Source organism: Sylvia atricapilla, chromosome 2 (genome assembly GCF_009819655.1).
Source record: "Sylvia atricapilla isolate bSylAtr1 chromosome 2, bSylAtr1.pri, whole genome shotgun sequence".
NCBI classification, from domain to species: Eukaryota; Metazoa; Chordata; class Aves; order Passeriformes; family Sylviidae; genus Sylvia; species Sylvia atricapilla.
This window is the reverse complement of record NC_089141.1, coordinates 102,184,596-102,199,993: the sequence shown is the minus strand read 5'-3', so window position 1 is coordinate 102,199,993 and position 15,398 is coordinate 102,184,596. Positions and strand designations below refer to the sequence as shown.

The following is a 15,398-nucleotide window of genomic DNA, read 5'->3' as shown; positions in this document are numbered from 1 at the left end:
CAGCTTTGGCTAGATTATGGCACTGGCGTTCTTTAAATTGCAGATCGAGAGAGACACAATCTCCAAAATATCTGAATGTCTGAAAATGTCTGTGGGTGCTTAACCAGTTTCTCAGAAGCTTTTCCACATGTGTTTCATCGGACGCACAGGTGCAGTGCACTAAGAAAGGAGCCTGCACTAAAATTCACCCTGGAGCTGCTGCCATCCAAGCTCTCTGCTGGAGCTTTCATTCCTTTATGCTCACTCTCATGCCACTAGACTAGGTAAGGCTTAAGTTTATCAAAGTTCCTAGAATTCAGTTACAAAAAAGAAGGGGACAAAGCACAGAAGATGCAATCCTTGAAACAGACACATTTAAGATTGCAGATTGGTCAAGTAGCTGGAGAGTCAGAGAGAACTACAGTTGACTCTTGCTTTTAAAATGGAAAAGCATTATTTAAAAATTAATGTATTTACACTCAACACCATGTGAGGGAGGTAGTACTTTACAAATGGAAAAACTGAGTACAGGAATGTAGACAGAATAAGGGAGCACAATACAGTGCAAAATCAGGAACAAAATGCAAGCTGATTCATCCAAGTCCAATTTGATGAGTGAAATCGTAATTACCTTCAGAAAGCCCTTGAAAATATTGAACAAAACCAAAACTAAGCTTTGAAATACACAGTATTTTGTACCAAAATATGTTAAGTAGCACAACTTGCTAGTATATAAACCTGCTAGAACTATGTATATTAGTAAAAATGAAGAAGTGAAATCTAAATGGATTAAAGTATTAGCACCCTACAGTAAGTTTATTACATTATTGTTTATCCTGAGGCATGTGATTCAGACTAGATAAACAAAAGTGGTTTTACACCTTTTTTCCTCATCCTATTCACAATTCCACCACCACTACTCTGCCCCCACCCCAAATCACTCCTTTCTACAGCCTCTTCCCAATATTTTATATTCACTCAACATAATTTTGAAGCTGTTTACTCCTAGTGTATAAAGAACTCCCAAGTCACCCCCACAGAGTTCCATGATGACAAAGTTACATTCCAATTAATCACATTCTTTTCATAAATCCATACCAAAATAGGCAAAAACCAGTACTGCCAGTTCAGATCCAGTTTACTTGTGGTTTTTCTTTGGGGATTTAAGAAAACATGTAGTAATATCAGAAATTACAAATTCAAGTCAGTCAATATTGCCATCCTAATTACAAAGTGTAATACTTTAGAATCCTAAAATCAGAACCAAAGAAACAAAGGAATAAAGCTTTTTGTTGGTAACAGTTGTCTAAACAAAACAATTGTGCAGAAAACGTACTAGTCTTCCAAGAAGAGTTTGGTTGCTTGCTTTTAATTCTTGTACTTGAGCAATCACTGCAGTCTTTTTGTTACTCAGAAAAACTGTATGAATTAATGAAAATAAGCAATATTTTATTTCAATACCATATTTATGGTTTGTGTGTTACACTGGGGCTGGTTTGACTGATATTAAACAGATATGTCTGAAACACAAAGTAACATAAGTTAGACATGCCATGAGACATGTACAATTAATTTCTACTAAAACGTGGATAATGAAACCCACTTCTATGCCAATTCTTTTACACTTTTAATGGTGATAGTGACTAGTATTTTAGTAAGAGGGTAAAGTTCAATAAAACGCACGAGGACAGCCATACAACTCAAAGATACTGTTTGCACAGCTTCCAATTCCACTGTGAAAATACACCCCCTCCAAAATAGAAATAGGCACTTCATCTTTAAAAATGAAGCACTCTTTTGTTCTTCAGTCATCATCAACAGTTGGCTTGATTGTCACTCCTCTTCTGATCTGACCCCAACCGATTAAACTACAAAAAAAAAAAAAAAAAAGTTTATATTACTTTTAATAGTAGTCAGAAATATCCTGTATAAGTCAACATTCTTCTGTCCTTCTTATGCCTTCAGTTCTTACATTTTGAATTTTCTACACTTGTCTCCCACCCAAGACATTCTACAAGAACTAAACCTGCTTAATGGAAACACAGAACAGAAAAGGGGAAAGGACAGAGGACATTTGTAACCAGCTAAGGGTGTACTCCTGAACAGACGCTGAAAATCTGAAAATATTGTAACTTATCTTGTAGTGTTGGGTGGCAAATCTATTCACAGCTTGATCTCTTTCACCTGTGTCTGAAGTGTTGCATTACTTTCAAAGAGAAATTAAAGTTCAGTAAGATTATAAATAGCTGTAACTCTCAATGAACAGGCAGCCTGTGATGCTCACTCAGCTCTCGGCAAGTGCTGCTTTATTTATATTCAGGAAAACAAAGGCTGTTTTTACATGCCTCTATTGCCTCAGAAAAATATGCTTGTAATAAGAAATTCAGAATACATCCATTTCCACAGTCAGCAGGTATTTCATATTATTAGTAAAACTGTTCAAAACCTTTCCAGTTTCTGGTGAGAAAGAACACGTGCATCTCGATTTACCTTGGTAAGCAGTAGAGCCTGTCTTGGGACACCAGAAAAGAACTAAAGTTTATCAGAGCAGCACTTCCCACTTTTTAGTACCCACTCACAGGTCATAACTTGACCACCTTTGAATTCACTGATCCTTGGAATCACTGGTGTATCCCACTTGCTGTTAAACATCTCTCTATGTCTCTGTATATTTCCTTTTTATTTTATACCTCTTTGTAGTCTTGCTTTATGAACTTTCTCCTGTATTTTCAGTACTCCTATGTCTCAGGCTGCAAGTTCCTTTTCACAGTACCAACTGTATATTATCTTTACTCCAATTAGGTTTTATTATCCTGGTTTTCCCAGTTTGCCTTCTTTCCCTTTTCTCATCTTTCAGTTTCCTTACATTGTCTTTATCTTTGGAATACAGCATAGGAATCAACTTTTCAATAACTATCTTTACAGCAGGCAGCCACTATTTGCCCACCTCATAATCCAGAGACAGGTGGGCTTTTGGGCAAAATTTGGTCAAGTTTTTTTAACTGGGAAGCAATCTACAGAAGCAACAAAAGACATGACAATCTGCATAGGCTATCAGTCTACAGCTTTAAAAAGAAAAAAAAAAAAAAAAAAGAGCATAATTTCTAAGATAGTTTCTCCTCTTCCTTCTGCTTTACCTGACTTAATTTGGGTCCTGCCTTTTTTTTCCTCCTGTTCAAGACACGTTATCTTTTGCCTTGGGGTTTATTTTTGAGAGAATAATCTCTTCCCTAATTTGTCATCTTGCTTTGAGACAGCAAGTACTAAATTTCTGTCTACCTTTTCTTGTCATCTGAAAAAGAAACATGCATCCATGGATATTTAAAGCTTGGTTCCTTTCCATACAGTACAGTTCTTGTAAAAATGGCTGCACTCTCTCATACTAAAAGGGCTGTGCAGAGTCAACAAATCTAAATACTCTTATGTTCTTATCAATCCAGTCTTATGAAACATGTGACAAGTACAGTATGTGTAATCACCTAAAGAGAGTCTGGCACTGTGATAAACTGAATCACCACCCAATTCTGTTCATTATTTTCAGCCTCCAGATGCTTCTGTGCAGTCAGACATTTTGTATTTGTAATTTGAATGGGTCAATCCAGTTGATACTTTATTCTTTCCTCTGTGCTCGTATTACATAAAACACTCAAACATCCCTCCTCTATTCCCCTGCTGTTACTTCCAGGTTGCACTAGAAATTACATGCAGCTCCACAGGAAAAGAACCACTGAGGTGTACATAAAGATGGCTATTTGGCTTACCATTATGAGAATTTCCCAAGCCATCTGCCAAGATTCCCTGAGCTCAATTTACAGCTTGGCAGTTTGGGCAACAAACACGAACCTCAGGTGTTTCCTTGTCTGTTAACTAATAGGTACCCTCCTGATCATAGTGGTTGTTTAAAAAAGGGATAGCAATGAAATGAAACATTCCACAACTATCGTGCCAAGGTGTTGGGGGAATCCAGAAGAATTTTTAAAGCAGACATACACTTACCTATTCTAGTACAAAATCTATCCATGTATTTTTTTGTTAACAATGTAGCAACCACGCACTCTACCAACTTTTGCACCAACTTACCGCCAGTGTTTTTCAACTCTTCGACTCAGAGCAATTTTTTCTCCCACTTCTGTGCATACAGGGTTAGTTAGCACAATCTTCCCCAAATCAGCCTTGACAGCACTGACTCTCCCTCCAGTAGACAAGGATCCTATGTTTACCATTAGAACTTCATTCTTTGATAATTTTTGCACCTGAAGACAGACATACAGAACTCTGAAACATAAGCTTTAGTACTAAAAAACAAATAGCACAGACAGTACCAAGTATCTTCTGCTACTTTCTTGCCACAAAAAAAAGATACAGCTGAGAAATACTAAAAATATACACACACAAAATATGGGCAGCAGTGTCAGCAGATAAAAGTTTCATATGCAAAAGGACAAATACATAAAGATGTTGTACATGTAGTTCTGAGGTTCTTGGTATGATGAACTTTCTTGGGATTTATCTACATTTTCTATAAACTACACTGATGATTTCATGTAATGTATTAAAAACACAAACAGTCAGAGATATTGTTACAAACTGTGATGTTATACGGATTATTTACAAGAATGGTGTATTCTCATTTCCATTATGCCTACATAAAAAATACCAAAAAAATTAATTTCACAGGATTAGAGAGTGCTGAAACACTTTACTCACTGTCTATGAAGCCGTTCATAGATTTAAATGCTAACAGGGGAATTATGGTCTTTCAGTTGACTTGTGTAAAGCAGATCATGTTACACAAGTTTGTGCTGGGCCTCAAGTTCAGTTTTTTTTCAACCAGAGTATTTCAAAAATACTTAAAAGTTTAAAAAAAAATCTTCAGTGAAGAAAACCTACAAAAAGCATGGCAGTAGGAAGTAGATCTGTACCACTGTGAAACCAATTACTACACAAATGAATAGGGTGATAGCAAAAGAAAACAACTACCAGCATGTTTAGAAAAATACCTAAAATGACACATAAATATCTTATGCTATTTTAAACTACTGATATCAATTTCTACTCCTCTGAAAACCATTCTACAGTATTAAAAAAGCAGCTAAGTTTTGAGACAAGCTTATATCAACACTGAGATAAAATTTCTACATATGATCAAAGAAATACATTCCTGAATGAAAATTAGCACAGGAAGTGCAATCAGGAAAAACAAAAGAAGGGCACAGACCTTTGCAGCTTTCTTGTCTCCCTCAGTGCGCACACCCAAGAGTCGTCTCAGCAGGAAGTAGGAGATTTCCAGCTCTGTGAAGATTTCTGGCAGTGCCCCCACCGCACCAAGGACTTGGCCCACCATGCGGTCAGCCCGGCACAGGGTGGGATCAATCTTAGTGCCAACACCTGTGACACAGCAAGGGAAGTCAGCAGGAGTAACTGAAAGGTGGATGCCATTTTTATGTGCTAAAATATTTGAAGATGATCTAAAAACCACAGAGAACGTATGGGAATTCCCTATTACCTGGACAGCACTTTCAGAATGTCAGCAAGACTGTGAGCTCTGTCTAAACAGATGAAGAAATATTCTGCTGTTAAAACTGGTAAAATTAACAGTGCAAGCTGATCTGCATTGGCCAGTGACATTCAGGAAAATGATTTAATTCTTAAATATCCAGTTTTTACTACCAACCCTGTCTCTCTCTACATATTTGAATTATCTAAAATTGCTCGTGGTATTTTTGTTAGTTACACTGACATTCATTGTTGAATGAAACCAAGTGTTTTCAACAAGCATGAAGAAATGAATCTTTCCATAAGAGAAAATTGTTACCTATAAGGCCTCCTGGAGCAGCATACTGTAGATCATTGTGTTCAGCAAAGAGTGACACAATTTTGGAAAAGATTGGCTTGCACATGAGTTTGCCTTCACTGTCCTTGGACACAATCCCAGGCCGCACCTCAATTTCCTGGCCCACCTAACGACAGAAAAAAAAAAAAAAAGAGAAAGTGTTCAACTGGTTATTTCACAGGAACACAAAGCTGACTAGTCACAGGTAAGACTTATACAAGTCCTTGGTTCTGGGCTACTGTAGAACTTGCAGGATTTCTGCTGCACTATTTGCTGCTAATTGAACAATACTTACAGCAAAGGTAACAACCGATTTGCTTTTCAATATAATTTGTAAAACTGCTTTAGCAAAAGATCTTTATCAGCAATAATTCCAACAATTAAATTACAATTTAATTTCTAAACACTCTATTTCATTTAGAAATATTTCAGCACTAAGAAAAATTGGATTAATTCAGTCTAACTGATCAACATCAATACACTACAAACCAGAGAAAGTACAAGCTGTATCAATGTTCAAAGACATAGTTTGCTCTCCAGCCCAGCAAAGCAATTGTTTAAAATTCCTGTCTACTGCTGGCAAACATGCAAAATCAAAAAATCAAAATACATAGAACACTTAAATGGGGAAGTGGGACCTGTGAGAACCCATACACACTTCCAAGGTGCTTTTAAAGTTCTTTTGCTCTCCTCTTCCCCACAGTAATTCAGTAAGAGGAAGTGGTAGGACAGGGAAAAAACCCACAAAACCTCCATCCATTTTTGTGAGGGATTAAATCTGTAATCATTACTAGCAAAAGTTAAGACTACAATAATATATTTTAAAAATTAAAACCAGTGCTTCTTGTTCTGGTATTTTAAAACTGTAAAGTGAAATTGAAGAACAGACAGAAAGGATAAGTGCCATGTGACTATATTCAAATTTTTTAAAAAATCAATTATATAGATACATTTTGTAGCAAGCACGGAAAAACTCTACTCATTGTCATTACAACTTCAACCAAGAAAGAGAAAGGGTTACCTTTAAAACACCCTTTAGAATACTGCCACCAGCAACACCTCCCTTAAGGTCATCAACCTCACAGCCAGGCTTGTTGACATCAAAAGATCTAATTACTGAAAAGAAGATATAACCAGGTTTATATTTATTATTATATTTTTAAACAATGTCTTTTTTAGCAACTTTTCTTCTCTGTTCTCATGAAAGGATACACATATTTATAAATATTACAATAACAGAACAATCAATACTTTATTCCAAATTTTTAGGCAGTTAATTTTATTCTCAAAACCATTTAAACTGCTCATATACACAAATGTTTCATAAGACTTCTCCTGCATAGCAGAAAGTATCTTAAAAGATCTGAAAAGGAAAGCAGTGATCAACCATTTCACAAAACCCCTTCAATATTTACAATGTTAACTGTGAATACCAGGACTTGGTTTTAATGTACTCATTGTTGAACACTGTAACTAACCTTGATGTAATGTGGTTAATTTTTATGCATTTCTGCAATGTAGGACTCCCTTTGATTATTTGAAAAAAGAGGCAAGCAAATGAATTCCTGGTAGGAACTGCATTCCATAGTATGCTGGACAGGAACTGAAACTTTGACAGTTATAACCAGGAATCAGGAGACTAACACAAAAGATTTAACCAAGCTACCCAAAATATTTCCATGGAAATGACTAATTACCAAATTCATCAATAGTTTGCCAGTATTTTGTTAAATCAAAACTAAATGCATAGCAACTACAGGGATGTTTTAAAGATCCAGACAAATCCAGATCCACTTTTATTGCATTTTAGTGCTGTCATATGCATGGAATACACACAAAAGCAACAGCAATAAACAGTGAACAAACAACACAGCTCTCAGAAGACATACAACACAAGTTTTAAAATAAAGAGCATCCTATGTACTCCTTTTAAACCCACCTCTGTTTAGGGCACTCAGCACGTGCTATTCTAAGTGTAGAAACGTTCAGATCATGTTTGGCCACAGCCACCCAGGCCTGAGCATTCACCTACCAATGAGCCTTGGCTCAGATGTGAAGTCTCGCAAAGGGACCGGGATTTTCTTCACTATGTACTCACAAACCACCTCAATGTTGTACTTCAGCTGTGCTGAGATTGGAATTATTGGAGCTCCTTCTGCAACTGTACCTAAAACAAAACCAAGTTCAACATTAAGCCTTAATATGACCAAGTGTTCTGTCCTTGTTAAAAATATGGAATATTTTTGTGGCATGTTCTGTGTGTATTTCCCGAAGCAACATCAGAGCATCTGTCCTTCCCTTCAACATTTTAGCCCACACCTACTTTTTGAGGCATTCTGAAAGTGCACAAGACAATCTTCCACTCTAAAGGAGAATTCACTTCCTACATTGTGATCAGAAATATTTTTAAGACTTCTGAAGAGAGATCAGTATCTCAGAATTGGATACAGCAGTGTTAATTTTACAGTGATTTCATTATGACAAACTAAATTTCCTGTTAATTTAATGATTTATGCTTTTCAAACTTTGCAATACAAATACATATTTTAGAAAAATCCTAATTTCACAGAATGCATTTAGTAATCCAGGTTCGTTAGACATCATTAGTTTTAATTACGTCTATGTTTCTTGTCATAACTCCACTTTTCAAACTCCAAATGTACACATCAAGCCACTCTGACAGAGTTTTGAACAGCTTCTGCAAGGCAACAATTATGAATTAAAAAAAAAGAAAAAAAAGAAAAAAAGAAAAAGAAAAAAAAAGGAAAAAAAGAAAAAAAAAAGAAAAAAAAGACCCATTGGCAACTTCTGATGGTGACAATCTAGCTCTGCAGCTTGTCACATACCCCACCTACTGCAGATAAACAGGGAAAACAGCGGAAGCTCCTGGGAAAGACAAAACTCAAAGCACTATAAAGGTGAGCAGACCATTACAGAGTAGGATAAGACTGCCCAAACTGGATTTACACAGGCAGATGAAAGAGCAATCATTTGTCATCAGATAAAAAAAAATAATATATTTAAACCTACAAGGTGTCCCTAAAAAGTACAGCTTCCTTTTCTCCTGCACTGCAGTCAAATCACAGTAAAATCCCAACCAAAGAAGCACTCCAGGAAGAAATCAAAAATCCACTGAAAGCTACTACATAAGAGCCACTGATGTTAGTTTTACGTCTACAGCTCTGACCCAGAGCTGTAACAGGCTGAAACAGGCAAGAAGCACAACTCCCAGGGTCTAAATTTCCAATTAACAGACCATGTACACCAGCAAAAGAAGCTTTTCTATGAACACACAGAAAACCACTATGTCCATGTCTCAACGCTGAATTTCCACCACTAACTGGATTTCTGCTCTTGAAAACTTACCTTGTACAAATGCAAGAATCTGTTCATACTGTTCTTTAGCCTGGCTCTCTTTCACCAAGTCAATCTTATTCTGTAGAATCAAAATGTGCTTCAGTTTCATGATTTCTATAGCAGCTAGATGTTCTGAGGTCTGAGGTTGAGGGCATGACTCATTACCAGCTGAAAGAAGAAAAGTGACTGGAATACAGAAACTATAACGATAGACAAAATTCCTACAGCTAGGATATCTACTTCCATCTACTATCACTATGTAAAACAAACAAACAAACAAAGACAGCTATCCCTCAGTAATCCACATGTGCAGCACCCAAGTCAATAAGCACCTATGCTCCTCTAGAGCTGTGGCCTCCACACACTGCAGGACAGAGAAGAGGCTGCCAGAGAGATTGCCCAATTCTACCTGCTCCCACCAGGAACACCCACCTAAAATATCCAAAGATGCCAACACCTAACTTGGTTTACTCCATCCTTTAGCTCTTCAGGTATCTCAGTGTTGACTGTAGTATAACAGACAAATTACCTTTCAAGAAATATCTTAACATTTTCGTATCAGTAAAGTCATAAAAACGCCAAGATCTCCAAACTCTGCTATAATTCTATCAAGTATGTGAATAGGGCTGCTATCAGCACAGTTTAGATTTCAGCTAAGAGGCCAAAGTTGACTGACGTGCCATCACAGTGGTTAATCTTGCCTGAAGTTTGGTCTATCACACTTTCTAGAGATAAACAGGCAGAAGAAATGATAGCTCATCATCTATCTCAGATGTTAAATGACAATATCTGAAGCTGTTTTTTTTTTTTTATTGACATAGCCTGTCAAGGTAAGATAATTGCTGTGTAGCACTACAGAACACTAGAATGTTCTACAGACATAGAAAAATCAGTTTTACTTTCTGTTGCTTGCAAATCAGAACAAAAGTTGTCTGGATTACATTGAATCTCCTGTACTTAAATTTGGCCTATATTTATCTGGGTTTTCTGTTAGTACTGTTGTTTATGAACTCTGCTGTATGGCAAAGACTACATGCATATACTTAAAGGAAACTGAACCTTCAGAGAAATGCAGCTGATCTGATCCCATATCATAACAAAAATTTTACAGCACTATACTACTACAAGGTTTTATACTACCTATCTTGTATCAATGGGGCCACTATCAGACTAGTGAGTATGGATAGCTATGCTTAAAACAAGCCAGTTTGTTAAGAGTACACTGCCATTGTAGCAGCACTTTATTTTCTTTAACACATCTCAAAAGCATTCACACCACATCCCAGGAGATTTTAAAGCCCATATAAAGTTGCTTCGTGCTACTACAGAATGGAGCTCTGCTTTTGGGTAGCAATTATTACCTATCAAGAGTAAAGCTGCATCCATTACTGCTGCACCGTTCAACATGGTAGCCATCAAAATATCGTGGCCAGGACAATCCACAAAAGAGACATGCCTGTGGTAGGAGAAGGTGAAAGAGAAACCCAAAAGCTCATTATCAACAATTCCTCTGACTGACCTGTGTCAGTGATTACAGTGATTAGGCAGACACAGAAGTCAAAAGTAGCCTTAAAATAGTATTTTCAAAAAAGTTCTAGAAGAACACAAACACTACTGAACAGCTACTGAATACTTCCTCTGAGTTTTAAGATTTAATACCACATATTCATACATACATTATGTACCTCTTTAATATTTCACCAATTTACTTGTAAATTAGATTAGAGTTAAATGCACCAGGATAAAAGGTCGGAATTAACCCAACCCAACACACCACATGGGATTTCTCTTCTCTCTTTTAAAAGGTATCACCCATTCTTCAATTTTAGGAAATCATGCGTCTTTATTACATGGTTATACCTGCACTTACCTGTCTACAGACAAATTTGTCTGCAGGGATGATTTTTTGTATACAGACTAAATTTGTCTACAGACATGATGCTACATTTCCAACCTTATGATTTTATTGTGCAGACCAAAACAGGTGATTCACTATATTCTTTCCTGAACCTATCTAGTGAAGAATCCTTGTTCTTAGTGGCAGACCACCAAAAAGCAAGGGACTAATTTGGTGCTTTGCTGATGATGTTAGAAATCTACTACAAACAAATTACCAGTAGGATAAAGAATGCAAAGCTTTTAACCAGTTGTTTCACAATGGTTGCCTGCCTGTCATACTGAGGTTAATCTTAGTACAAGTGTTCTGCTGGGAATCTGAGTAAAGGAAAGACATATGGTTACAACCTCACATGTATTTTATCATAAACACGAACTAAGAATCTTGTATAACAGTCTTCATGACTACTCCCATTTGAGCAATCATTATACAGAACCATGTAACCACTGCATAAAGACCATGCTATACTTTTTCAGAAATCAAGTAAATAAAGAACACTTGGCCTCCAGTGAGAGACCTGATATCACATTAAGCATCGTCAGGCTTCCATGTATTTATTTTAAAAACTTTGAAAACTCTGCCCTTAGGAAGAAAAAGTTCAACGATCACTCTTACAAAAAAGGATTTTAAACATGTTTGTGAGGTCCACATTAGTTCTCAATCTGGCTGGATTAAAATGTACTTATATTAATAGCAGAAATATTTCACTTCGAAGTCCTGTAAGTAGCTGAAGACAGCAGACACAGATGTGCTGTACCACAGTGCCTTGGCTCAGGGGTGCCCCACCTAAGAACATGTAGTTTGCCATTTAGCTCACAGCTCAATCCTGTTGTCATACAAAGAGAAGTGAACACAGTATATTCCAGTCATTTAAAGCAGTTACCTGACTAGTTTAAAGTTCCCTTTGGTGCCAGGAATATCTGTAGGGAACTCATCAGGGGTGCTACTTCCACAGGATCGGTAACATTCTGGTCGAGAGCAGCTTGGGTCATCCAGCTTGTAAATCTGTGGTTTTTAAAATTGAAAAAAGGTTTCATTCCTCAAGGACATGTAAGTGACATGTAAGTGACATGTAAGCTCACATCCACCCTGAAATACATTAGCTGCTACATTTACCACTCAATGACTCACCTTTGCATTAGCATAACCCAGCTTGATTGTGATATTTCTTTCCAGTTCATTTTTAAATCTGACAGTATGAACTCCAGATATAGCTTTGACTACTGTGGACTTTCCATGGGCTACATGACCAATTGTACCTGTGTTTTAAAGGAAATGTTTGTCAATAAACCACAGTTTAATTTTGTGCAATGTTCCACCACAATCAAAACATGATTACCCCAATTCTCCACAGTAAGTCCATATGGAATTTGTAATCATTTTTGTTTAAACAAACAAGGCCAGAAATTGTGCCCCAATGGACAGATCTTTGCATTTTAACGATGCTTTCTTTCAAGGTAAATAAATAATAATGCTTTCTTTCAAGGTAAAACAAATTTTGCTTTAGCAACTATTCTCCACCCCATTCAAATGTGTTCCTGAAGTAAAATTAGTGCTTTTCAAATCAAAAGGGCTTGACAAGTCCCTAAAATACTATGTAACTGTTTCTGTGCAAATTTCTTGAAAGTTACCACATAGGCACCTTCTGGTACTGCACAAGTGCCAAAAAGAGCCATCTTAATGCACTCCTGCTTTTTATGAGTTTGTTTTTACCTATATTAATTGTTGCTTGTCTGCTGATGACTTCCGGTGAAAGAGGTGTCAACTTGGTAACATCCTGCAAAAAAGAGATTTTAGAATTTATTCTTCTCATATATAAATGTTTAGAAAGTTAAAAATGTAGAAACTTGAAAATTAACTGATAGTTCTGTTCAGCAAAATCCAGTTAGATTGTGTGCATTCCAGTCTTTTAAGTGTGTGAAATACGACCAAAAGTGAACCAAGTCTTGTTTGTGAATCAGGACAGGCTACAATTCAAAACCTTGGCTGTAAATCAGTCTTGGCTGCAAAGTGCTAAAGATGGGAGTAAACACAACAAGAAACCTCAAAAGAAGCTTCTAACAAAACACTCCAAGCCCTTACCCAGCCTTGAATCTAAATTACACACAACAGGTAAATTCATTTTCAACAGTCTACATGATGAACGCACTCATATTTTAAAAACAAAGCTTTGTCAATAAACAGTTGTTTAATTGGTGTAAGGTTCCATTACAGCCAATATGTAATTACAACTAATACTTTTGAGTCAGTGGATCCAGAGGTTTCATTAGCACCATGGCTTTTTATTCTTTTTAACGGCTATTTTTCCTCAGATACTGCTATTACTGCTTGAGGTACCAGACAAAAATTCTGCTGTTCTAAAGAGTCTGTTGTGTGAACTTATTGGTAGCCACTGGGAAAACAGAAACCTCACAAATACACTGTATATAGATAAATAAACAATTCTGAAAGAGTTGTTTAGGTCTTTTTAATGCTGCTTGTCCTAATAATGGACAAGTGTTGAAATCCACTGATATGTTCCTCTATAAAGCTAATATCCATCCTGCATTGAATTCATATGGATGAGCCACTCAGTTCAAGCAAGTTCATGATGCCAGAAGAGTCCTTGCTGCAGGACAAAATTTAGGATACAAATAATACAAACATCAAATCACACATTTTTAAGTGTTACATGAAGGTTCTGTCCAAAATGATCAATCACATCTGTGTAAAAACATAAGCTCACTCATGCTGTTCTCAAGTATGACACGAATAATATGTTCATCTTCAACACAGAGCAAGTTTTAAACACCTAAGACACACAATATTTCTTGTACATCGAACTTAAAATGACTTCCCAGCGACGGGAACGTGACCTGCAGGTGGCACCATGTGTCTGGGAGACCAGGAATTTCAGCGTGATGCAATTCCTGCCACCAAGAGAATTCTTCCTGGTGCACACAATCATGCACGCATGGAGTTTTCTCCTCAAGACTGCTATAAGGCTATTGCTCAGCAAGAAGCTTCACTCAGCCGTGAGCACTCAAGGGCCGGCAGAATAGGCCTTAAAGATAATTCCTGCTCACCTTCCAGCTAGGCTGTATCTTTGCCTTTTCCAACTAGGAAATGCCATGGTCAACAACGGCAGGAAGTAAAGAAACTACCTGAAATAACTTACACACTATTCATAACACAAGGGAGTTAATTCCTGTGCTCGAGCCCGAGAAACATCGAACATTATTACTGTAAAGACAAATAAGCTCTTCCAGTTTAAGCACCGGGGACACAGCAACAGGATTTTTGACTCTGTACATCATAATACACTTCAATTTGAAATATACATTACATATAGGCTTAGACTAGCATATAAGTGCAGTAAGTGAGGCAGCCCAGGCGAGATATTTAATAGGCAAGGCTGCCACAGCAGGAGACCACTGCCACAGGGAGAGTTGCAGCGGAGGGAGAACTGGTACTTCTCGGTAGTTGTTAATAGTCCAGTAAATTTTGCTGTCAAACCAACCAAGACAGGGCTGGTAGCCAACCCCTCGAGCTCGCTAGAGAAACGCAGCTCCAATTTATAATTTTACCTCGGAAAGGGAAGTCTTTAATACCACAGAACAGGGCAAGCCTTACACGGGGAAAACTGCACTCACCAGCGAGCCAAAAAAGCTTCAGCTGCACCAGCTGAAGGGGACACGGACCCGCTGAGCCTTGCACTGCTCGGGAGGCGAAGCGCCTCGCCCGGGCGCCCCACACCCACCCCCAGGACCGGCAGGACCTGCTCCCTGCGCCGCCGCTCTGCCCTGGGCCCGCGGCCCCCGGCCCCCAGCGCACTGAACTGGGCTCCCCGAGGCGTCACCGCCTCCTGCGCCCCCTCGGAACGCATGGGCCGTGGTGGGGCCCGGCAGAAGGCTGGGAGCCCCTCGGGCCGCACTCCCACCCACCCGCCCACAAGAGCCCGCCCGACCCCTCCGCTCCCGGGGAGCCCCCGCCGAGCCCCGGGAGGCCGATCTCGCTCCTGAGCGCCCCGCGGGCGGCGCTCACCAAGGTGCCGAGATCCTGCCGGCTGAGGTGCGGCTGCCCCAGAGTCACTCCCGCCTCGTCCCCCGCCATCTTGGCCCGAGTAGGAAGTGAGGAGTCCCGCGCGGCCGCCTGACCGCCGGCTGCTCTGGGCACCGCCGCTGCCGGCCCCCGGTCTCCGGCCCACGGGGCGGCACCGGCCGGCCCGGGAGCGGACACCGAGCTCGAGGAAACACCGCGATCAGCGCCGGGGGGCCGCCGTCAGCGCCGCGGCGGAGCGGCCACGACTCAGGCGCGCCAAAGGGCAGCCCTGTAAAAGGACCCCCGGTCGCG

The 15,398-nt window shown here is 38.9% G+C and overlaps 1 protein-coding gene across 1 annotated transcript; it reads right to left on the bottom strand.

The window, feature by feature from the left end:
• Nucleotides 1-1,099: 1,099 nt before the first annotated feature.
• EIF2S3 (eukaryotic translation initiation factor 2 subunit gamma) lies at nt 1,100-15,297 on the bottom strand. Its single transcript, XM_066314000.1, has 12 exons — nt 15,090-15,297; nt 12,780-12,843; nt 12,198-12,325; nt 11,950-12,071; nt 10,531-10,625; nt 9,179-9,337; nt 7,845-7,979; nt 6,834-6,928; nt 5,795-5,939; nt 5,198-5,367; nt 4,060-4,232; nt 1,100-1,847 (listed from the first exon to the last, which is right to left on the bottom strand). Exons 1-12 carry the CDS (start codon nt 15,156-15,158, stop codon nt 1,784-1,786), a joined length of 1,419 nt encoding a protein of 472 aa, XP_066170097.1. The 5' UTR covers nt 15,159-15,297; the 3' UTR covers nt 1,100-1,783.
• Between the last annotated feature and the right edge of the window lie 101 nt (nt 15,298-15,398).